Source organism: Papaver somniferum, unplaced genomic scaffold (genome assembly GCF_003573695.1).
Source record: "Papaver somniferum cultivar HN1 unplaced genomic scaffold, ASM357369v1 unplaced-scaffold_107, whole genome shotgun sequence".
In the NCBI taxonomy this organism is placed as follows: domain Eukaryota; kingdom Viridiplantae; phylum Streptophyta; class Magnoliopsida; order Ranunculales; family Papaveraceae; genus Papaver; species Papaver somniferum.
In genome coordinates this window covers 1,120,235-1,144,591 of record NW_020619603.1, presented here as the reverse complement: position 1 = coordinate 1,144,591, position 24,357 = coordinate 1,120,235, and the positions used below count along the sequence as shown (strand labels likewise).

The following is a 24,357-nucleotide window of genomic DNA, read 5'->3' as shown; positions in this document are numbered from 1 at the left end:
AGAGGATTCATAAACCTAAGCCAAGGTGAAATTGGAACGAGAAACTACGAGGTGTTTGGGGTTTTTTTCCTTCCGACAGGGGTATATGTACGTGTCAACTGAGTAGATTCCTTTAAAAAAAATAGCTCATACGAATACCGAAATCTGAACTACTCCCTCCGTTCCTTTTTAATAGACTAATTTTTATAAATAAATATTTAGGTTGGTTTCCTAATTGGGATAGTCAAATGTTACTTTAATTTTCTGGGACCACTTTTCTCTTAACTTCTTTTGATGACAAGTGTCATGTGCACCATTTACTATTTCACTTTACTTCTTTTGGTGACAAGTGTCATGAAGACCATTTCACTTCGCTTCTTTTATTGAAAAGTGTCATGAGGACCACTTTCTCTCTTAATTTCCTTAAATTTCTCAAAAAACAAAACCAGTCTATTAAAAAGAAACGGAGGGAGTACTATTTTGGTTCTGAAAATTGTATTGAAATTTTATAACCAAAGCGACTTCACCGACTTGTTTTATTTCAAAAAGTAATTTTTTTTAACAACACAATATTGAAAATGCAACTGTATACCTAAACTTATAAGTGTGACCATTTTTACGAGTACAGTCACATTGTTTACCTGCATTTGCTCCTTTCAAAAAACACAAGAGCAATTAACTTTCATGAATGAATGAATGTCATAGACATGGTTTTTAAAAGCGTACGCTTCGCTTCAAATTTCAGCACTCCGCTCAGAAGCGATCATGTGAAGTGCATCTTTCATGAAGCGTACGCTTCGCTTCAAATTCCAGCATTTCGCTCCAAAGCGGTCATGTGAAGCGCATCTTTCATGAAGCTTTAAAAATTTCACCAAATTTTTAAAGATTTTTAAAATAAAAATATGAATGTTTTAAGGGGGAATTGAATACCTCACCTCCCACCCGTCTAGAGTAGGTTGAACTGGTGTACACACGCTTTGTTTTTGATAAAAATTAGACTTATATAAATTTTATATACATATTATCTTCCTAATAAATTTATAATTACTAGTTACTACTAATTTATTTATACAAAAACATCCTCTTCAAACATCAACCATGAAGCGACGCTTCACGCTTCGGCATACGCATCGCTTCCTAAAAACGAAAAAACGCTTCACTCTTTCAATACCTTGGTCATAGAGTAAAACTAATTTTCACGATTTGATAACTATCAGTTTTACTGCAATAATTTGCAATCTGGAAAAGAGAGATCAACCATTTCTAAAACTCGATACTATAAACAACCTGACTTTAAGTTTGTGTCGAAATCCCGATAAACTCTTTTACAAGCTTATATTCAACCAAACAGTGTCGCATAGTATCATTACCGTGCACGCATTGAAAGGAGAATGATCAAGTCTAACATCGTAACAATATTTAGCGATTTTGTCACTTGCAAAAAGACATGCATTATTGCATGGATTTTTGCATAATTCCCTCATTGAAGACTTCATAAGTCGCAACCTAATTACAGTAAAAACTCCATATATTAATAGTCTTGGGACTTCACAAAATTATTAATATATGGAGTTTATTAATATAGAGAGGTATACCAAAAAAAAAATTGCTCGACAAGTTGGAAATATTCTGGCTTTAACAAGAAGGTGCACATAGTAACGAGGTTTTACACATATGCAAGTCAACAGATGCGATAGCATTCCAAGAAATTATATCCTTTTCTCAAACAATTATAAATACATATTTTTATTTATCTTAAATTTTTATGTAACGAGATCTATAATTTTATGATTATGCTGCTTGTATTAATATATAAAGGTAAATTTCTTATGGTGGGACTAGAAAAATCTATTAATATTAAAATATGGAGTTTATTACTATTTATAACTGGCCCAAGTTGAGACCATGATTTTTTATTAATATATAGAGTTTATTGCAAAAGTGGACCTAGTTTTTCTTTTTTCTTCTAATTTCTTGCTATTTATTATAACTACATTTGCTTATAGATATAGCTGCACAAATTTCTTATAATTGGAAATATTATCCGGTAAGAAAATTTACTACCCTGTCAAGAAAAAATATAAAGAATAGGATATGTTTATCCAGTAACTTCTCAAAGGGGTTGTTTTTGTATGCTTTCATCTGCACTTGTTAGTTTTTTTTTTTAATTTTAATCTATACTCGTATGTGCGTAAGCTCCAACTGTATTCTTTACAACGATATTCGTCGATCTAATAAAATGTTAAAAAGCCTTTCCTACATTCAATTTACAGTATACAGTAAATAAATACACTAACTGTAAAGGAAAACTTAAATATCGATCTCAATGTTGAATAGTGCTTTCATAACATTTTTCAATAGAAACTGGCTATTGATAATGTTGATAAAACACACTGACTTTCCAAATAGTACATGACACTAATATCAACACTGTTATCAATAAAAACATTCAAAATATGTAAAACACCATTCACTTCAATTAAGTGAGATAATATACAATAATATTGTTAGCAATTATAGTTCTGAACTTAAGAATGTCGTGTGCCAAGTTGATTAATGGCATAACACTCTTTGTAACGTTCACAGTTATGTATTATTTATCAAAAACATATCTTTCACCATTTTCATAGGTAAAACATTAATTCTTGTTTGATTTGTACATATACTGCGTTCTCCTTTAAGTTTTATTTAATAATAAATAATCAATAATCTAATATTGTATATCGTAATCAAGATGTGATTAATCATATAATATACTGTAATCAAGATATGATCAATCGACTTCTTATAGTGTGGTAGTGTATATATATATGATTAATCATATAATTAAATATTACAAGATCCACTTATAAAAAAAAATATATCATAAGAAAGTTTGTCAGAAAAACATTTTATCAAAATATATTTATTGTACTTTTATACCAATAAACTAAACTAGAATAATTTATACCATGTATTAAAAAAACATTTGGAATATAAATCTAACTTTTTTTTTATCTGAAAAGTATTATAAAATGGGTGTAACTTTATTCATCAAGTTTTAACCAAAAAAAATAGATATAATCCTTACATATGCAAACTATATAATTATTAACTCATTTCATTTACCGAAACAAAAAAGAAAAAATACGTCTCATGTGAAAGGTCGAAGATGGTTAGTAAACTTATGGTTTAGACTATTGATAATGATAGGTGACCTCCGTGAGCATTAGGCCGTCTAGAATACATATCACTAGCTTTATATTTGAAAGAATAATTCAATCAAATTAAAGCTTCTCCAATTTCATCTTTATCTGATATTGACAATGAAAATTCTTCTGAACCTTATTTTAGGATTCTACCTGCTGCCGCTTACGCCTTTATAATAACGCCACATTGGTTCTGAAGAAAAACAAATGATTTAAGTAGATGTCATGTCTGTGATGTCCGACCTATTGTGATGAATATCTAAACTGAAAAATAGGGAAATAGGCCGGAGTTAGTTAATCAGTTTTATGAGGTTGTAATAAATCTGTGGAGACTAATCAAAAATAATTCCAAATTAAAACTTTTTCTGGTTCTGTTCTGACTATAAACTCATAATATTTTATTATTTTTGTAATATTTAATAAAGCAATGATTTTAAAACATATATCGATCAATGGTTGCAAATGCAAATATTATTTTTTTTTAAATTCTTAATAATGCAATATTTTAAAACACATATTGATCATGGTTGCAAATGCGAAAAATTAAGTCTCACCTAACAACGCTAAAGCAGTGGATTACACTAGATAATCCAACTCTTCTGAAATTATGTATTAGAGAAACTTGCAACCAATATCTTCACCCTGCATTGATATAAGGTACAAAATTAAGTACCCGAGAGTAATACATATTGTAAATCTGAAGATATACATATCAATTTATGACAGTATTGGATAGATAAATCCTCAAATGGGTGGAAGAGCAACCTTTTCTTCGAAATTACCCGCATATTTAATTTCCAACTTAATTAGTCAAGGGAAAATGTTGTAATAGGAGTTTTTGAAGTATATTACTACTATTTTTTTCTTTTTGTTGTTGTTGATCGCAAAATTATTCCCCCAAACATTTAACTGATTTTATTATTCCTATGTGAATTATCTTAAGACAAATGAGCATACCCGGACCCGGAAGCTTCTCACAACTTTGCAATCATAGTAATATAATCTTACCAAATTTAGAAGGCAACAAGAAGAACCTATCCATTTTGGAAGCTTTACACCCCTGAAATCAATATCCAAACTCGATATTTTAAATTAGCTAGGATGTGGCTTTAGAAATTCTAACACCACTAAAGAATTGTTATCGACTTCTTCTTATTCTTCTTTTTATAAAGCTTTATGTCTCTTCAAAAAAAACTACTTTTTCTTCTGTCGTCAAAAAATAACTCATTCTTCGTCTTCTTATTCCCATTTCAGAAATATTTCTTAAATGTTGTATTTGTCTATTAACTTTTCCCTCTCAGCAACTATTTTACCTCTAAAATTGGTTGTTCCTCCGATGTAACTATTGGGGAAATAATTTCAAATATTTCTTGTAAACTTGCAATGTAACAAGAGATGATTATTGATATTTTCTTCTTTCTTATTTCACGAACACTGTTGCTTTTCCATTATACTACACTCTCCTAAGTTTATATTATCTATTGTAGAATTAACATTGTGCATGGATGTCCATACGAAAAATCGATTTTTAGGTGCAAAATGTTTTATCTATATTTTCTTGTGCGGGAATATAGGTGCATTAGCACACTCCACTTTAGATTATAACTAGTTATATATAAACATTTCGATTGAGAATGACTCACCTAAACTGCAGACTGTACACCAAAATCTTTTCGATATCAACTTATGAAGACGTACCCCGCATACTCATCATAACAATAACAACCTCGAGATTGTTTCAACAAGGAGATCTTGGTAACAATCAAAGTCCTGTTCTAATTAAATATGTCATTATTAGTAAGATGTGATTAATGTACAAGTCTATTTACTTAAGTTATAAAACTATACATTATAACACATAAGTAAAGTAAATATGACAGACACAAAAAACTTTGTTAACGAGCAAAACTGTTTGGCAAAAAAATGCGGGACCTAATCTAGATTTGAATACTCCCAGAATTAAGTTTTTATACAAAGTGACTATCGTAACTTCGTACAATTGAGACCAATAAATATACCCCTAGTTATACAGTTACTTTAAATATCTATGTGCCTACAACTATTTTAACCAACGGACGTGAATCCCAGGACAGAGTCCACTATCTTGAGTTGCTTCATAGGTTACTTCTTAATCTTATCCCTACTAATATAAAAAAAAATAGGACCTTATGCTATCAGATTGATTCACTTGTAATCCTTCCGTATCGTATTACTTGCTTTAAAATAATGTTATAAAATACTCTAAAAGAAAAATCCTAAACAAATGGGAAACAAAGGACATCACAAAGCCGATTCATGCATTCATGTGAGATACACCGGTTCACCCAATAGGTTAACAACTCCCCAAATTTGGAGTTAATGTTCTTGTGATGTTCTTGAAGATCGAGTTCACAACCTTCTCAATATTTCCCTAATGAAGGTCAGGCGCGGAGCACGGTGGGTTGTTTCACACCTAGCCCAGCTGATTCCCAAACCTAATTTTCGGTATGAAAAATTTTAACTTTTGTTCTTTCACAAAATTATCTTAAATCCATCTGTGTACATTGCTTAGCTCTTGTCATGACTAGATAAAATGTTTGCATATCTATGTCTTTACCTGTGCCTTTAGAGAAGGTGGTATGAATTTATTGTAGTACTAATCGGTTCCTAGGACTTAGACCTACTTAATCAAGAATGTCGGAATTAGCATTTAGCCCCATTTTCATTGGGCAATGATGCTCTTTCCTTGTCCTTCCACGCCTGATACGCTAGGAGGTCCTAATTCACCTAATTTCAAATGAGTCTTTCTTCTTACAAACGATCACCTCAGAATGATATGTTTTTATGTCGAAAATATCCTCCATATAAAACATAGAGGCCAAAAAGAAGCTTATAGAAAGCCATAGTCCATTGCTTCATATCATGCATTCAAAAAGAAAAAAAAAAATCAAAGAAAAGATAATTGATCAAAAACTAACTTGAGATCAAAATTTAATGAAGAAACGACTTAATCCAAACAAACCCCCTTCAAAATATCTCGGTCTCTCTCCTAACTCAAAATGCTAGGTCTAAAATTTAAAAAACTCATTTATACATGGTTATTCTGAAAGGGTAATTCTAACAAATACGATGTTTTTTCCAACCGACCCAAGTTTGGACTAACTTGTCCAAATTCTGGACCAAACTGTCTAACTGCGAGATTTTTTGTCTAACAAGTACTGGCTTTGGAGGAGAGGATTCAAGCGTCTAAAGTATAAGATTTAACTATTACTTCTACTTTGCATATTCATTCTTAGAGCATCTCAGTGCTAGAAGTCAGGGTCGTTCTTCGATAGGTCTTATTTACACCTATCGTATTTGTTAGAATTACCCTTCAAAATATCTCGGTCTCTCTCCTAATTCAAAATGCTAGGTCTAAAATTTAAAAAACTCATTTATACATGGTTACTCTGAAAGGGTAATTCTAACAAATACGATGTTTTTTCCAACCGACCCAAGTTTGGACTAACTTGTCCAAATTCTGGACCAAACTGTCTAACTGCGAGATTTTTTGTCTAACAAGTACTGGATTTGGAGGAGAGGATTCAAGCGTCTAAAGTATAAGATTTAACTATTACTTCTACTTTGCATATTCATTCTTAGAGCATCTCAGTGCTAGAAGTCAGGGTCGTTCTACGTGGAGGTCTTATTTACACCTTTTGGTCGTGGATCATTCATTACATGACAAAGACAGATAATAATAAGACTTTTCACCTAAATTTTATCTCCAATCTCCTGGCCTTTATTTAACACGTTTTATCTAAATTTAGAGAAAAAGATGATGTGGAACTAAAACCCTAGGTAATGAAGAAAGTCTTATTTAGACTTTCTCCTTTACTCCACTTAGCCATGTCATACTTTTTCATGATCTTGACCTTTGCATTGGAGATGAAAATTGGATAGAAAATGTATAAAATGTCATATTGTCGTGTTATTTTAAGATCTTGACCGCTAGCATGAAAGATGCTCTAACAGTCATGAATCCGCCTTTGCCTATGGAGAAGGATATTGTCCTACTAAGTGGTTCCTTGGATTCAAGAGGCTAATATGCTGTTTTAAAATGACTCTTAAAATCAAAAAAGTCAACCTCTTTTTATGAAATAAAATGTTTTTGCTTACTATTTCTAATTCTGGAGAAGCAACGGTACTTCTGTTTGTGGTATCCAAAAACGCGCTATAAAAATATAAGACCCACCCGAAAATTATACCGGTAGACTAGGGGGTATAAAAGCCCAAAGTGGTGCCCTATTGAAAAGGCCACCACAATTACTTCATTGCTAAGAATTATCACAGTATGTTTTTAATAGATATTTAAATTAAAATATCGTGTGACATATACATGTGATGTCACTGATATGCCTGACCTGAAGACGTACAATGTGCAAATGTCGGATGAGGTCTGACGCGGACACGTGACCACTTTAGACGCGTTCGTGCTACAAAGGTCTAAACTCTAAAGTCCACAAAAAAAAAATGATTTTTGTTAAAGGGAGGGCAAAAATGGATCCGAAGAGAACAAAAATTATAGTTAAAACCTTTTGGATATATTTTTCTAACTCGGACAATAATATCCTCCTAAATACATCCACTAACCGTACATAATCCACAAGCACCCACCTCACCCCACGACTTCCACCAGCAACCCCACCGTCAACACCTAAACGGTCGAATCTAATGGAAACCATTAAAACGATGGTAAACAAGGTGTTAAAAATCAAGATAATCTTGATGGTAAAACAATTAACAAGAGACCAAACAGATTTCATAAGAAAAATTGGGCGAAATTTTGTGACAGTAGCAATCCGTTGATTCAACAAAAAAAAATTGAGGTGATCATCAAGATATACAGAAAATAAAATTCACGACCTGCTAAGATTGCTGCTTGATCTTTTAGTATGAAACTACGTACTATGATTACCACTAATAATAGTAAAAGTTTGTGCCTATATATATATATGGTCACGATGACTTTTGCCGTTACAGAAGAAATTGATTAATTTTTCGTTTTTAAGCAGTGATGAGTTGGTCCTCCTGTTCGATGGTGGAGTTAATGGAAACGGTGGAAATTTCGACTAGGACCCGGGAGAATCCTTGTAATTTGTGTGCGGTCGGTGTATGGGTAATTTAGTCCGTATTGTAAAACTATATCGACTAGGTCTTAACTACCGAGTCGACTACAATTTTTGCTCTCCTCGAATCCAGTTTTGCTCTCCCTTTAATAAAAATCAAAAAAATTGAACTATTAGTTCAACTTTGCCTATTCATTCTTAGGGTCCTGGACCGCCTCTGGTTCCTTGGACCTAAGAGGCTAAAGACCCACTGAAATCAGTAGGGGTATAAAAGGCCGTAGAGGAGCCCAATTGAAATGGCCACGATTTTTGAGACCATTGTTTCTTTGGGGACCTTGATTTTATTTTGGGTAAAAACATTAGAAGTAAACCTAGGTCACCCCATATCTAGATATTTATTTAATACCTAAACTACCCCCATATTTAATTTTAGGTTATGATTAGTGAAATGAGTAGTGAAATGATTTTGTTAAAAATAATTAGTGAGATTAAATTAAAAGATGAGTTTTTTATTAGATAAGTAGAATTATTGAGAGAGTAAAGTTAGAGAAGACGAAGGAGAAAAACATGGAAATAAAAAAAAATTCCAATTCACTAAGTTTGAGTATCCAAGTGATGAAAACTCATCTGATTCTTCATCTCCATCCTCTCCTATAATATTTGTTAATCTTCAAAATGATCCGGATTTGAGTGATTTCTTAGATGGTGATTGTATTCTTCCCCCAAATCAAACTCAAGACGAAAATGATGGATTTTATCAACCACAACCAGAGGAAGAGTATTTGGGTGTCCAGGTATGCTCCAAATTTAGATAATGTATGTTGAATTGGTAAAAACTTCCCCAAAAATGTAAATTTTTGAACTGGATTTTGAACAGTTCGGTTACATTATATGAAAAACATGTAACCGAACTGTTCTGAAGGTGTAGTTTGGTTGCCTTGTGAGATGAGTAAGTAACCGAACTCATTTGAAGGTGTAGTTCGGTTGCTTGATTCAAACACGCAGGTTACCGAACTCCATATTAATGGAAGTTCTGACTTGCAGCATTATGTTCGGTTGGTTCGCAACTAACCGAACTTTACGTACAAATAGAGTTTAACTAAGTGTATAAAGTTCGGTTGGTTCGCAAACTGCATGTACCAACTATCTAACCGAACTAAGTTTAATAAGTTCGGTTGTTTCGCAAACTTGAACCTAACAGCATAAACAACTGAACTTAACAAACAAACAAAAATCTGAAGTTCCAGTGTCTAGTTCGGTTATCTACATAAAATACAAAATAACCGAACACAGAGTTCGGTTGTTGCGATAAAATTTACATGTTACCGAACTCTGTTCCTTTTATTTGTTCGGTTGCTTGGCCACTTGCTTAACCAGCCGAACGAGGAGTTCGGTTTTCCCGATAAAATTATTATGTAACCGAACTTATTTGTGATTGCATTGATGTTGTTACATTTCTTGTAGATGGAATCCCAACCTATGCCAATGCATGATCAACCTTCTCCAATTGGTATGTTGTTCGAAGATACATCTCATCACTATGCTAATGAGTTGGTATTTGACTTACCTATTGATGCGAAGAATTGGGTTAGAGAACATGCTAAGAAAGTCAATTGCGTCCTAGTTTTGAATGGAAAAGAAAGCCAAACTCGTTTTGAAATGGTTTGTGAGAGAAGTGGAGATCCCGATGTTAGTCACAAGAGGAAGGGTTATGAGTATAAAGGAAAGACGACGAGGAAGAACACAACATGCTCAAAGAAAATTAAATGCCCATTGAAGCTAGTATTTAACAAGAGCAAATTAACGACGAAATGGTTTCTAGCTATGGATAAGGTGGTAGGTCGTCATAACCACCCTCGTCCGGAAGATCTTGAAGGACATGCAATGGCCGCAAGGTTCACTCCTCAAGAAATGGAAAAAATTGCTAAGTATAGGAAAATGAGTATTCCACCTACCGTTATGCTTCGCTTATTAAAGGAAGATAACCCGAATAACGTCTCAGGTTTGCAAACCATTTACAATGCAATTGAGACAATTAAAAGGAATGAATGGAAGGATAGACAAGTAATGCAACAATTATTTTTTTTGGCTCAAGAGAAATAACTCATCTCTTCATTGCCCATCCGAAGAGTGTTCAATTGGCTCAATCCTTCCATGAAGTTCTTATAATGTATTGCACTTACAAGACAAACAAATACGAGATGCCATTGTTGAACATTGTTGGTCGTACGTCGACGAAGTCACCGTTTATCGTTGATTTTTGTTTTCTAAAGGACGAGCAAGAACCAAGTTACACTTGGGCGTTACAACAAGTGAAGGCGATCTACCGAGATGATGAGATCCCCGGGGTTATCGTGGCGGACAATGAAGTAGCATTGGTGAACGCAATAGAGAAAGTCTTCCCATTAGCACATAATATGCTTTGTACATTTCATATATGGTGCAATGTGATGGATAGGTGCAAGCCTCAACTTTTTCCACCTAAGAGGATAGGATTGGAAGATATTAGTAAGCTACCGGAAGATAAACAAGCGGATGCAAAAGAGGCGTTCGATAAACAATACACCATCAATCATGCTAAATGGGTTGCTTTCTTCAGGGAATGGGAGGCATTGGCTTGGTCTCTCACCGAAGAAGAGTATTATCTTAATGTTGCCAAATTTAGAGAACATTGGTCTAGCCCCGAATATCCGGAGGATATAATAACGTATGTGGTGGAGCAATGGTTGGAAATGCACAAAGAGCGCTTTGTTTATGCTTTTACCAACAACCATAAACACTTTGGGAATCAAGCGACAAGTTTGGTAGAACCGGGTCACCGCCGGTTGAAGAAAAATCTCTTTAGATGTGTCGATAATTTTGTGGTTGTGTTCAACGCAATGGAGAGTTACTTTAACCGCGATATTGAGAGAATTAAAGAGAAGTGCCAAAAAATCCGCATCATGAAGTACAAAAAGATTGTAGACAAAGGTGGTAACATCAAGCAAATGGCGGACCTTCGATTTTTCAAGGGACTCCACTATAATGTTTCACATGCTTGCATCAAGAGGTTAATGGTTGAGGTGAATTTGATTGACATATGGGGAACCAAGCCGGACGAGGTGTGTGTTTGCAACATGATGAAGTCCATGGGACTCCCTTGTCACCACATGATATCTAAGTATGAACATGGCATAATCCCTTTAAGCGATATTGATCCACATTGGCAATAATTAAGTTTTGTCCCTCCTCCAAAGGGCGATGTCGGTGAAGAGTTTGGTGACAATGAAATTGGAAGAGTTGTTATCGAAATGTACCGGAACATGAACAAACTCTAAAGACAAATCTTTTGGGATGACATGCGGCCTACCATTTTTCTGCACACTTCGGAGAATGTGCAAGAACCGAATAAAGGCAAGGGCAAAGGTAGGCCAAAAACCAAAGAAACAAAAAAACAAGTTAGAGAATATGCAAAGGTGTTGGCTAAGAAGGCAAGTGAAATGACCCCTTTTACTAGAGATCCTTGTGGGCATGAGCATACCGCGGCAAAGTACTAAGAAGATTCGAAGAAAAGGGGAAATAATATTTTTCAAAAGGTCGAGTCAAGTGAAAGGGATATGAAGAAAAAAGGACCGATATTACGCTTTCAACCTACTCCGTCGGAACCAAGTCAAGTGAAGCTAAAGGCTCCAATTGATGATACACCACCTCTTGTTGATAAAAGGTACTTGGAAGAGCTACCTCCTTACATTAGAGATTACGTCATATCCATCAATGATGTCCCTCCGGATGGTAATTGCGGTTTACACGTTGTCAAGCAAAAACTAGGGCCTTTCACTCAAGGTGCCTAACTATATGATGATAATGAAATCACTTATATTCGTCAAAGGATGAAGATGAAGCTAAAGGAAAAACCGGAATTTTACAAGAGAATGTTGTCCGATGGGGATGATAGCCTCAACATGCAATTCCTTAGGTATCAAATCCGTCTCCACGGGAGAAATCCAATCACAAGGGATCATTTTATGGGCATGCCAATACGTGGGCACTTAATTGCCGACGCATTCAATTGTGTGGTTCACTATTTCTGAAAAGGTGCTATTTTCACATACACTCCCAAAACAACCATATGTGTCGAGCAACTTAGATGTAGGAGAGTGGTGATTGTTGGTTAGAAGACAATTGTCCATTGCCTCTGATATGCGCATACTCTTATTGGAATGGATTTAACCCCGACACGATGTTGGGTTGGTGCATTATGTATGAACATAACATGGAGATGTGGAAAGCTTTGGAGGAATCGAACAAAATTATACACGGACATGCAATTTCCCTTGGGGGTGATTAGATGTACCCTTGGATATAATATACGTATGCTTTTGAACATCATCATATGAATGAAAGATTGTGTTTTTTGGTATTTGGTCTTATTTTTGTGTTATTTGCTCATATTTTGTTGTTTTTCGCAATGCATTTTATAGAGTTCGGTTTACACTGAAAATTTGGGAGCAAACCGAACGCAGAGTTCAGTTACAGTGTAAGGTTTGGTTACCTGGTATTATTTTGCAGGTAACCGAACTAACAAGAAATACCATAGGTTTTTTAGTTCCTCAGTTCGGTTACCTTGTATTATTTCGCAGGTAACCGAACTAACAAGAAATACCATAGGTTTTTTATCTCCTCAGTTCGATTACCTTGTATTATTTCGGAGGTAACCGAATTCAAGTAACCGAACTAACAAGAAATACCATAGGATTTTTAGCTCCTCAGTTCGGTTACCTTGTATTATTTCGCAGGTAACTGAACAACTGAGTTCGGTTACCTGCGAAATAATACAAGGTAATCGAACCTTCAACTGTAACTTATGAAGTTTTTGTGTTGTTGAGTTCGGTTAATTGACTAAATCTGCGAAAGAACCGAACTTGTTGTTTATCAAGTTCGGTTATTTACGAAATTTAGTCAAATAACCGAACATCCTAATAATTTCTTTAAAATTTGAATTTAACGCAACACATATGAGTCAAATAGCCAAACTAATCCCTGAAAACACAAATTAAAAACCAAATTATGAAATTCATTTACTAATCCACATAACTAAATGTTGGAAGCAAACATACGGAAACAAACTACCAAATCCGCAAAACATAAGTCTTCCAAACATAAGGAAACAAACTACCAAATCCGCAATAAAAAAGTCTTCCAAACATAAGAAAACAAAGTACCAAATCCACAATAAGTTTTCTAAACATAAGAAACCAAAGTACTAATTGTTGCAATCACTCATTTACCACGGCCACTACGAGAAACTTTTCTACTCTTGCGTTTAGGAGCTTTAGGTCGTCCTTCGTCACTAGGAGTGTCATCTCCACTGATTTTTTGTTGAACCATCCGACTTGTACCTTCCCCTTCTCGGCGACTCCTCTTCGACGGCATGGTCTGTCTTGGATCAACCTGGCTTGTATCGACAAGGTTGGGATTAAAAACATTAGTTATTTGGTTGTAGAGGTCTGTTTGTTCTTGAGTGTCCATCGTCTCTCCACTCTGGATTTTTGCCATCAATTTCTTCAACAATTTAGCACTTGCCTTCACCTTTTCTCATCAAAAACATAAGTAACTATTATTTTTCAATACTTTTGACATTTTGAAAAATAAAAATAAGAGTAAATATCTTACCGCCGAATTCCACAAGTTCAAGGCATCATCACCACACATAGGGGTAGGCTTCATAACCTTCTTATCCTCTTTCTCCATTGACGTCGCTTTTGCTTTATTAGCACGGGCTTGTTGGACACTGTTTATTACACGAGGATGAGAAAAATGTTTATACCATTCCATATATCCATCATCAGCGACATTTGGCTCATCAAACGAATCTTCTAACTCTTCCACTGGAACAAAATAATCCCTAAAGTTCTTCCACTGGTTCACTGATGGAGCAGGATCGTATTTGGGGGAGAAATTCTTCTCGATGTTCTTAGTTCCGACCTTCTTTACCTTGAAGTTGAAGTTTTCCACTTGTGGGACACTTTGGACAGAAGAAAGTTGTCTAAGTACTCTTCGAGGATTATACATTGTACAACCCCCAAGATAAAACAACGGTCCATTATAACCCGCAACAGGTGAGAAATCAATAACATCAACATCCTCCACCTCTTCATCTGATGAAAGGCTATAAGGATTGAAAACCACATCTTCCACTGTTAACTTATCCAATGTCTCCCTCAACTCCAACACCTTTTTTTTTCCTTTTTCTTTTCCTGTGAGTTCAAAAATTCATATTTACCAGCTGTGGGCTTCCCATAAGGCCAGGGAGAGTGAGCATGAGATAATTGCAGTTTTGGGAAGTGGTCGTACACCCAAACCTATGATAAGAGGCAACAAATAATACATTCGCATTATGATTAGTAACAATACACATTCATTGACTTATATATTCAAACACACAAACGATAATTTAACGGGGTACCTGAACAAGGGTGTATAAGCCTCCAAAATATAGACTCCTAAGCCTCGAAGCTTTTCTGAGTTCCGCTTGAACGAATGAAAGAACCGCAATGCCCCAAGAGTAGTTTTTCACCTCATCCAAGGGGTCCAATAGCTGGAGGTAATGAGAATTTACCACGTGGCCTGAAGTGTCAGGGAAGAAGATGGTTCCAAGTTGATATAACAAATAAGCATTCACATGGTGCTTAATCTTCTCCTCTGTCATCACCAACTTTCCTTTAGCAACCAAATCTTTCGTCCCTGAAAACTCATCAAACAAGGTTTTGAGCTTGATCTTTTTCAACTTCTTCTTGTACGTGCGGTCTTCCTCAAACTCATTATACTCATCACCTTCCTTAGGCTCTTTGTTAGCTCGCCTAAACTCACATTGTGCCTTTCTATCGCTCCATCTAGACACCTTTCGACTAGTTTTTCAAGAACTTCATAACTCATCGAGGGATTATAGCCATCTCGAACACTTGTTCCTGTAATTGGTAGGGCTGTGATTCTAAAACAATCATCCGGAGTTATTGCCATCTCACCAAAAGGTAGATGAAAGGTATCCGTCTCTGGATAATCCCTCTCAGCAAATGCAGTAATAGTGACAACATCAAATTTTTGGTGCGCATGTTGTATCCATTTCCATAGTACACAATCAAATACCGCCAAGCGGACCTCATCACACTCATTTTCTATTTTCCGTACCTTGTTCTTTTGACGTTTCAAAACACGAACAACATTTTTATGATCCTAAAAAACAACATCATATCTTATATACTAATATATATATAAAGGAATATATGTCAAAATATAATAAAATGACTGAGAAATCTATATCTTGATGGTTAAGCTTGAACCATACCTTTGTCGCAAAGATCTTGGCAGCCCATGAGTTTTGGTAGCCCATCAATACATCCCCGGCATCTCTTGGAGTACTATAGGTTGGATTCTTTGGAGGCAAACACAAATCCTTATGAGGAATGTATGAATATCTAGCACAAGGCTTTTTAGGCGTCTTTTTAGGTCTCTTTACCACTATTTCCGCTTGTTCCTCTTCTTATTCCTCTTCATCCGAGTCCTCCTCTGATTCATCATCATCCTTATCTCCATCCTTGTCTCCATCTTCCTCATCATCGCCACCCTCATCATCGCCATCCTCATTTCCTTCTCCTTGAGCCGGTTCATCTTCTCCACCTTGATTGTGTTCTTGACTGCCCATCTCTTCCACAATCTCTTCATTAACTTGTTGGATTACGTTGTCAACATTATCTCTATTGGCACCATCCACAATCTCTTCATTAACTTGTTGGATTACGTTTTCAACATTATCTCCACTGACACCATCTTGGATGACAACATCCGGTAATGATCAACCTACATACTTAGCATTTTTGGTTCCACGCTTATTGACACCAAGGTGTACTTTGCCTCTGGGCGTGGGAGTTCTCAGATCTTCCAGTAAAGGTTGCTTTGATTTTTTGCCTCTGCCACCAATCAAGAAAACAGTTGATTGAATGAATCAGATGCAAAAAAAATTGTGTACTTGCCTTGAGTTCGATTAGTCAAGATATTTTGCGAACAAACCGAACTCCACATATATGTAATTAGGAAAGAGTTCGGTTTGTTAAGGTTTTTTACGAACAAACCGAACATATTGGGCAGACTTCGGTTAAAAAAGAACTCAACATAGTCGGAAAAATATTAAAGTTCAGTTACATAGAAAAAAAATTCTTTTGTAGTATGGGTAGAGTTCGGTTACACTACAGTTTTTCAAATTTATGCGAAAGAACCGAACCTTGTGGGAAGAGTTCAGTTATATTGGTAGTCAACATACTGGGAAAAATAAAACAATTCGGTTACACTGAAATTTTTTTTGGTAATAAGGGTAGAGTTCGGTTACATGGCAGTTTCAAAATTTTTTGCGAAACAACCGAACTGTGTGTTAAATCCTATGGACCCGAATTTTTCTTTGTGTTCTTCATTTCAGGGAGTTCGGTTAAGAAACTAGGGAAAAAAAAACACGTTCTAACCGAACTCTGCACTGTAACTTCCACATGTACCCTATTTTGATGATTTTTATTCAATTGAACCGATTAAAATCAAATTAAAAGTAATGGGTTTGTCGATAAATACCTGCGAATCGATCCCATGGCAGATTCAGGGTTGTTCTTGAGACTGTTACGCCGATTCAATGGTTCACCTTCCGGTTCAAGTTCTTCCTCAATTTCATTTGCTTGATTAGCTAGATGTCCTAATGGTGGACATGTTCTTGGGAGTCGGTTGGTTTTCTTTCGACGGGCCATTCTTATACTCGATTGATTAATCGACGATGAAAATTTTATGAATCGACGATGAATCGATGAAGACGAGTTTGAAATGAAGAAGAAGAGAGGAAGAGGAAGACGAGTTTGAGATGTGTGCGACATTTTTTTTTTCTTCTTCTTTAGATTAGGTTTGTTTCACGGTTAGGGTGAGTGTTAGAGTTAATGTTAATTAGGTTAAAGACAAATTAGTAAACTCTCTAAGTAGGATTAGTGTTAGGACATCCCTTATCATTATTGAATAAATGGTCTTATAAAACCATGGTCCCAAAAAAGACTGGTCCCAAAAAAAATTCCTTCTATAGAAGGCCATAGAGGAGCCCAATTGAAATGGCCACCACCCCCATTACTTTATTGCTAAGAATTGTGTTTAGAGTGTTGACTAAATAGAATTCTTCCAATTCCCATTCATTCAATTATACAGTCAGTGACTCCCGTCACCTACACATCATCATCATCATAAAACACTTCACTGAAACCCAAGTCTCTCTCTCTCTAGACCTAGACCTAGAGCAGCAGCAGCAGAACAAGAAGAACAAGAAGAAGAATTTGGGGCATCATCACGATTCTTGTTCAAACCACAATCAAAGAAGGTTGGGTAGAGAAAGAGAATGTGGGGGGATGTTGAAATCAATAAAGAAACTGTTTTCCCTTTGCTGGAAGCCGTTTTCTGTTAATCCCCACTCATCTTCATCATCATCTGATGATGGGTTCAGTAACAGCGGTGGTGGTGATGGTGGTAAGAGAGATCGGAATGATAAGTTATTGTGGTATAAAGAATTAGGTAAATGCTCATCTGGTGATTTCTCAATGGCTGTTGTCCAAGCTAATCAAGTTCTTGAAGATCAATCTCAGATTGAATCTTTTGGTGGGGATACTACTTTTGTTGGTGTTTATGATGGCCACGGCGGTCCTGATACTGCTCGTTACGTCTGTGATAATCTCTATCGAAATTTCCGCGGTGAGTTTTTCTGAAATCTCTTCTTGATTTCGATTCGATTGTTTAATTTGGGTTCTCGGGGTGTTCTTTGATTTTTGTTGCAATTTGAGTTCTTGGGTTTCTAATTGATTGAAAGAAAACCTAAGTTTTTGGTAAGTTGAAGAAATTTTGGGTGTTTTTCTTTCCTAATTTGATAGAATTAGAGAATTAGGTAATGTGGATTTGTGAAACATATAGAATATGAACAACCCTTTTCTTGTGAGTAGAAATTAGGTTTAAATTTGTACAGAGGAATTCAGAAATTTGGTTATTGTTCTTGTCAATGTTAGTTTGGGTGTGTAAACTTTGTCATGCTGCACCCGGGTTTTGCGAAATTTTTGCTTGCTATTGGTGCAATTGACTGATAAATTCCCGGGTATCATGTTCTAGCTTGTTAAGTTCTTGAATTCCTTCAATGCAATTGTTTATCTTGCTTCATTGAGATTATGGATTGTAACTCAGTACGGTAACGTGGTTTGGTAGAGCAATAATCGATAAATGCCCCGTGGATATTGTGAAATCATTTTGGTGTGATTATTCATGCTTTTGGTGATAAATTCCCGGGTATCATGTTTTAGCCTGCTAAGTTCTTTTGGTGATAAATTCCCGGGTAACGTGGTTTTGGGTAGAGCATATTGTGTTGTCTGAATCGTCGTGGTAGTAGCTTAAGTTGGAGAGTGTGGGTTTGTATCATAAGAGGAACTTATCATTTAGGCATTGTGATATATTCACAGAGATTTCAGAGGAAGCTCGTGGTGTGACATCTGAGACTATTCGGAGAGCTTTTCTTGAAACGGAACAAGGGTATACTGCTATTGTTGACCAGCTATGGGATACTCGGCCGAATTTAGCAACAGTTGGATCATGCTGTCTGGTTGGAGTTGTAAGTCAACAGACCCTTTATGTGGCAAATCTCGGTGATTCTCGAGTTGTATTGGGTAGAAAGGTTGGCAATACTGCAGGAGTTGCTGCCATTCAATTATCAAGCGAACACAATGCTAACATGGAGGAAGTGAGACGAGAACTTAGAGAATTACACCCAGATGACCCTCAAGTAGTTGTTGAAAAACATGGAGTTTGGCGAGTAAAAGGCATTATTCAGGTCACACTTCACAATTACCTTTTGTACATTTTTTGTCGCTTTTATAGGTCCAAGATTCTGTTATGTGCTTCCTAAAGGTTATTTTAGGGAATTTTCAGTAACCGAATTGTTTCGTCTCGGATTTGATGCAGGTATCGAGATCTATAGGTGATTTATATTTGAAGGATAACAAGTATAACACTGAGCAAATCCTTGGAAAGTTCAGACTGCCTGAACCTATGCAGAAACCTGTCTTGAGTGCGGACCCAGCTGTTATGTCTCTTCCTCTTCAACCGAATGATTTGTTCCTTATATTTGCTTCTGATGGCCTTTGGGAACACTTGAGCAACGAGCAAGCTGTGGAAATCGTTCACAGGAACCCACGAGCAGTAAGTTTTCCCCTGTAACCTTTTTCTACTTATATTCAGCTTTCTAGTACAAGTCTTTGCTTAACAATTTTGCAGTTCGGATGATGTCTTCGCCTAACATATCAGTAATATCTAGTCATCTGTGATAATTGAACAATTTGTTTCTCATCTGCGCAAAAAAGTATTTCTTATTTGAATCTGATACTTTTCAAGTGTTAGAGAATTCAGGGACTGACAAGTTTCTGTTGGTGCAGGGAAGTGCTAGAATACTTCTAAAAGCAGCGCTCCAGGAAGCGGCTAGAAAAAGAGAAATGCGTTATGAAGATCTCCGCAGGATTGACAAGAAGGTTAGGCGCCACTTCCACGATGATATAACCGTCATCATTCTTTTTATAAAGCACGACCTTATCACGAGAAGTTTACAACAGGGCAATTCGGTATCAATTAGAAGTGCTTTGGAGCACTGACAACCACGATATATATGAAACTCGGATCCCTTCTTTTGAATTTTCTGTACAATTTTATCTGCTAATTTTTCTTGAGTACCATAATCTGAGAGTACCAGAGTTTCGCAAGTTTGAAACTTGTTCTAGTTGGATTTAATAGCGAACTTCTTTGAATACTCATGAATGTACATCTCCTAAAGGAGCCTTAGCTACTTGTAATTGTGAACAAGTATTTCTTCGAATGGTTTGGCTTATGCATGAAGCAATTATACACAGTTTTGGACAGGGATTCAGAGAGCCAGCAACTGTATACAGGTTTCGTCAGGGAGTCAGAAAGCCAGAGTGCAGGACAAAGAAGATATCTGCAGGATTGAAGAGAAGGATATGCGCGAGTACCATGATGATACAACCGTCAGCATTCACAAAGACAAAGAAGATCTTTGCAGGATTGACAAGCAACATAGGCGCACGTACCATGATGATATAACCGTCATCATTCTTTTCATGAAGGATGATGAAAAGAATGATGACCTTGCCTCGAGAAGCTTATTACAGGGCAATTCCGTATCAATTAGAAGTCCTCTGGAGCACTGACAACAACAACAGAAGGTTTAAGAGCCAACCACAGGAAATACATGAAACTCAGATCCCTTCTTTTTATATTTTTCTGTACAATTTTTCTGCTAATTTTTCTAGAGTATGTAATCTGAGTACCAGAGTTTAGCCGGTTTTTCTGCAGAGTGCCAAAACTGATTTGATCAAACAAGGGAATAGTAATCTTCTACTGTAGGAGCTATTATTATGTAAAAATTCGTATGTTCGTTAGATTACAACTACTACTTATGAACAATAAACGCCCAGCTTTTGGCAATCAATGGGGGAAGGACAGATTTTCCCGATAAATTGGAAACATCGACACTGAATGTAGAGAACATAGTGTTTATTCCTGACTACCGTACTTCCTTTTGATTATTGGACGGACGTCATCAACTCCGACAAGTGTTTGCAAGAAGAAAAACAGCGAAAGCAGAGCATCATCTGAAGGATCACCAAACCAGCTTTCTATTGGTATCCCATTTTCAACTTGTAATTGAAAGACCTGCATTTGAACAGAGAAGGACATGAGCTAATTTCATTAATATCTTGATCTGTGATCTGAAAGGAGTTAACGACTCTAACCTGAGGGGAATTATCCACAATTGCAATCCTGGCAAGATCACGGCCGAGAATTGTCAGATCTTTCACGTACCCTCCTTCTGAGAAGACACAGGAATCACGATAGATGCGTTGACCAATAAGTGTGTGATCAGGATCTAGTATATCGAGCAATTTTTCTGCATATATGCTTTGCCCAGCTGTAAATATGATGATCTCAAACATACCCGCAACTGCCTCCAAGAACATACGCAGGTAAGGTCTCTGACGAACATACACTGTCTGCTCTTGCGTGCTGAAATGAACTGGGAAGCTGAAATCTGCACCTTCACATGTATCTAGTGTCGAGTGAACTAGCGTTTCTGTAGCAAAGAAAGAACAAATATTTATGAACAAAAACAAGTCTGACAAGCAAACATCATGCACTTTCATTAGCTAAACCGAAACCTCCTAGCTAAACTGACTAGGGAGTGTCAAGAATCATACATCTTAACGGTAAATACACTCTCCCAGACAAGAAAATGAAACATAATTTTTATGATGTACAAATAAACATAATTGAGAACCTAAACTCTGTAGAAATTTGATGTCCATACCGTCCAATTACACCCATTAGCTAAACCAAAACCTACTATAAACTGAATACAGTCTTTGTCTTTGGCGAATCATACTCCCCCCGTTTCAAGAAAAATGATACTTTTACTTTTTCAATGTGAATGAAAAGTGAAAATATCACTTTTTCAGAAACAGAGGTAGTACAGTTTACCGCTAAATACACTCTTGAAGGCAAGAAAGAAAATGACAAATTGAAAACCTTAATACTGTAAAAATTTGATGTCCATACCGTCCAAATCCAGAACAAGAGTGATTGGCAGTCTCTTTTGCGGCTCTTTTTGTAGTTGGAAATCTGGAATACTATCCAAAAGATCTGACGAACTTGTAGGAAATGAATACGGATTGAAAAACTCTTCTTCTTCGCCTCCGTTCCCCAAGTAGTTACCATCTGTTACAGTTTGATCAAACGGAGAAAGCTGTTGAATTGCAAAATATAACCATGAATCATTTGAATTCAATATAGCTTCATCACTCATCCCATCACAATCCTCGGAAGTTTCTTGTCTCATATTCTGCACCTCATTGTAAGGCCAACCACAAGTTTCCGGTAGATCAAAAGTTGTATCTGAATCCATTTCCCCATAATTCGAAGTACTAGTCATGTCAAAATTGCTTTGTTGATATTCTGTTAAATCATTGGTAGAGAAGTGACTCATCGGAGCATCCGAAACACATGAGGCAACCTGAGGTCCGTCCTCATTTCTCACATCCGTCGACATTCTCCCATCCAAGTACTGCACAACAATTGTGGTTTCACCTTCCTACACATCACAGGACCAAAAGTTCATCAACCTCATAACAGTCAAAAAAAGATACTAATAAATCCACATAATGATCCATTATTATCCAACTGTAAGGATCAACAGTAACAACATTCAACCCCAATGCAAAATTTGAAGCGAATCTAAATGTAAAGCTCTTCAATACGTTCTTGTATTCTACAAGTATTTTTCACAAAATTCATGATAAGGCATGAGTGTACCTTATTCATTTACAGGTTAAAAACATAGAGTTTGAAAATTTTCAATCGTACACTGAGTCAACTCAGTTAAAAAATCAACTAAAATTACTTCAAAAATTTTACAACCAAATTATTTTACCAAACAAAAAATGAAAAGAAATTCAAGATAAACCCATGTTAAATTCTCAACTGAATTACTCAAACAAATTTTCAATCATCAGAAAAAATAACAAAAAATTGAAATTCAATTTCATCATCTCTGAAATCATAATCTCAATCTCACTCAATTCCATCAAGGGTTTTGATTGTTCAGCTGAAAATCTGTATGTATCTACACATTAAGCATTCAATATGGCGATGATTATAATTATGACTACTCAAAAGAAGAAGAAAAAAGTAATTTTTATCACAAAAACAACTAAATTCAACAAAACCCTGAATCAGAAATACGATTAAGAATTCAAATTCATACCTGAAAACAACAGAAGAAGAACAGAAGTCACACAGAGCTAAGTTTCTGTTTGGTGAGTGAAGAAATGAGAATTTTAAAGTAAGAGAAGAAGAAAAAGTGATGCAGCTTTTTTTAATATTAGTATGAGGAGGCTGAGATGGTTTTTGTTAGAAAAAGAATTTATTATGAGAAATGAGATGTGTACACGTATAGAAATACCTGGAAAGTTTAAGAAAAACGCATGCCAGTTATGTGTTGACACGTTTTGGTACGAAAATGGTTGAAAACAAGGTATTTTCTTTAAAAATTACGGTTAATCAAACCGTAATTTTGATAGAGTAAACCTAAACCTAGACGTAAAATTGGATAATATTCAAAACCAAAACGTAAAATTGAATATTATACTCGGACATCATGTAAAACCTAGACGTAAAGCTGGATTTAACAAAAAATAAGGGTTGTTTGGTAATTTCAAAATTATTTAAGATAAGGGGTTTTTGAAATTACTTATAGGTGACCCGTTTTTGTCCTATTAGGTGACGCCCCTCTAATGAAATGTGACGCCCCTATAATAACTTTCTTTTCTTTCCACTTTCGTTGTCCCGAGTGTTTGAAATGCGCGTAAGTATTACGTACTAACAATTCTGCTGGTAGAAAAGGTGTTTGGATATCACAAGGGAAAGTTTTTGGATTTGAAAACACAATAGTAACCTTATTGCTTAAATATAAAAAGTAATTTTAAAGTTTACGTATATAAAGAAAACGAGTTTGGATACTGAAAGACAGAAATAAAAGTGTTTTTGCTCTTCCAAAAGCAGAAGTTAGAAGCAAAAACATTTCGCTTCACAGAAAGTTAATTTTCTCATTTCTAGAAATTGTTTTTAAGCAGCATAACCAAACCGATTTTCTGCTTTTTGACTTAAGATAGAAAATTACTTCTAAAGGTACATATTTCATGGGGTAAGAATAACTTTTACTTTTATTTTCATCCATGATGGAACTTTTTTTCTTTTTTCATTCATGGAAATTCTTTTTCAAATCTTCCAATTAGATTACAGTGTCAACGAGTTCTGAAATCTGGTCATTGATGATATACATTGGTTAGTCCACGGGGAAGTTGAGTGTAGTTTAGTTTTTTCTCGTTAATCGTGATAATGTGCAATGATTGCACTGCAACGCTCAAGGCCACCTACCCAACTGGTATGGTGCCAATATTGCACAATCATTGTGCATCAGATCAGAGAGGGCTGGCCGAATGAGTATT

The 24,357-nt window shown here is 35.7% G+C and overlaps 2 protein-coding genes across 4 annotated transcripts; one reads left to right on the top strand and one right to left on the bottom strand.

Annotated features, from left to right (window-relative positions):
* Positions 1 to 17,447: 17,447 nt before the first annotated feature.
* LOC113327661 (probable protein phosphatase 2C 42) lies at positions 17,448 to 20,777 on the top strand. 2 transcript variants are annotated; one of them, XM_026574812.1, is made up of 5 exons: positions 17,448 to 17,998; positions 18,751 to 19,118; positions 19,250 to 19,486; positions 19,720 to 19,812; positions 20,188 to 20,777. In XM_026574812.1, the coding sequence occupies exons 1-5, from the start codon at positions 17,659 to 17,661 to the stop codon at positions 20,503 to 20,505; spliced, it is 1,356 nt and encodes a 451-aa protein (XP_026430597.1). In that variant the 5' UTR covers positions 17,448 to 17,658; the 3' UTR covers positions 20,506 to 20,777. The 2 variants fall into 2 exon arrangements, with proteins under 2 accessions (XP_026430597.1, XP_026430598.1); XM_026574813.1 differs by lacking the exon at positions 20,188 to 20,777 and having other exon boundaries at positions 17,452 to 17,998; positions 19,720 to 20,169.
* LOC113327663 (CTD small phosphatase-like protein 2) lies at positions 20,679 to 23,254 on the bottom strand. Of its 2 annotated transcripts, XM_026574815.1 has the most exons (5): positions 23,115 to 23,254; positions 21,911 to 22,442; positions 21,294 to 21,428; positions 21,091 to 21,167; positions 20,679 to 21,010 (listed from the first exon to the last, which is right to left on the bottom strand). In XM_026574815.1, the coding sequence occupies exons 2-5, from the start codon at positions 22,398 to 22,400 to the stop codon at positions 20,852 to 20,854; spliced, it is 861 nt and encodes a 286-aa protein (XP_026430600.1). In that variant the 5' UTR covers positions 22,401 to 22,442; positions 23,115 to 23,254; the 3' UTR covers positions 20,679 to 20,851. The 2 variants fall into 2 exon arrangements, with proteins under 2 accessions (XP_026430600.1, XP_026430599.1); XM_026574814.1 differs by having other exon boundaries at positions 21,091 to 21,428.
* Between the last annotated feature and the right edge of the window lie 1,103 nt (positions 23,255 to 24,357).

What these genes read in the sequence shown, in the direction of transcription:
- LOC113327661 (XM_026574812.1), top strand. Translation starts at nt 17,659, where the DNA reads ATGTTGAAATCAATAAAGAAACTGTTTTCCCTTTGCTGGAAGCCGTTT. An exon ending in TCTCTATCGAAATTTCCGCG is followed by an intron (nt 17,999 to 18,750) that starts GTGAGTTTTTCT and finishes ATATATTCACAG; the next exon opens with AGATTTCAGAGGAAGCTCGT. An exon ending in TTCACAGGAACCCACGAGCA is followed by an intron (nt 19,487 to 19,719) that starts GTAAGTTTTCCC and finishes CTGTTGGTGCAG; the next exon opens with GGAAGTGCTAGAATACTTCT.
- LOC113327663 (XM_026574814.1), bottom strand. Translation starts at nt 22,400, where the DNA reads ATGTCGACGGATGTGAGAAATGAGGACGGACCTCAGGTTGCCTCATGT. An exon ending in TCTTGTTCTGGATTTGGACG is followed by an intron (nt 21,429 to 21,910) that starts GTATGGACATCA and finishes TCTTTGCTACAG; the next exon opens with AAACGCTAGTTCACTCGACA. An exon ending in TTGTGGATAATTCCCCTCAG is followed by an intron (nt 21,011 to 21,090) that starts GTTAGAGTCGTT and finishes GTTCAAATGCAG; the next exon opens with GTCTTTCAATTACAAGTTGA.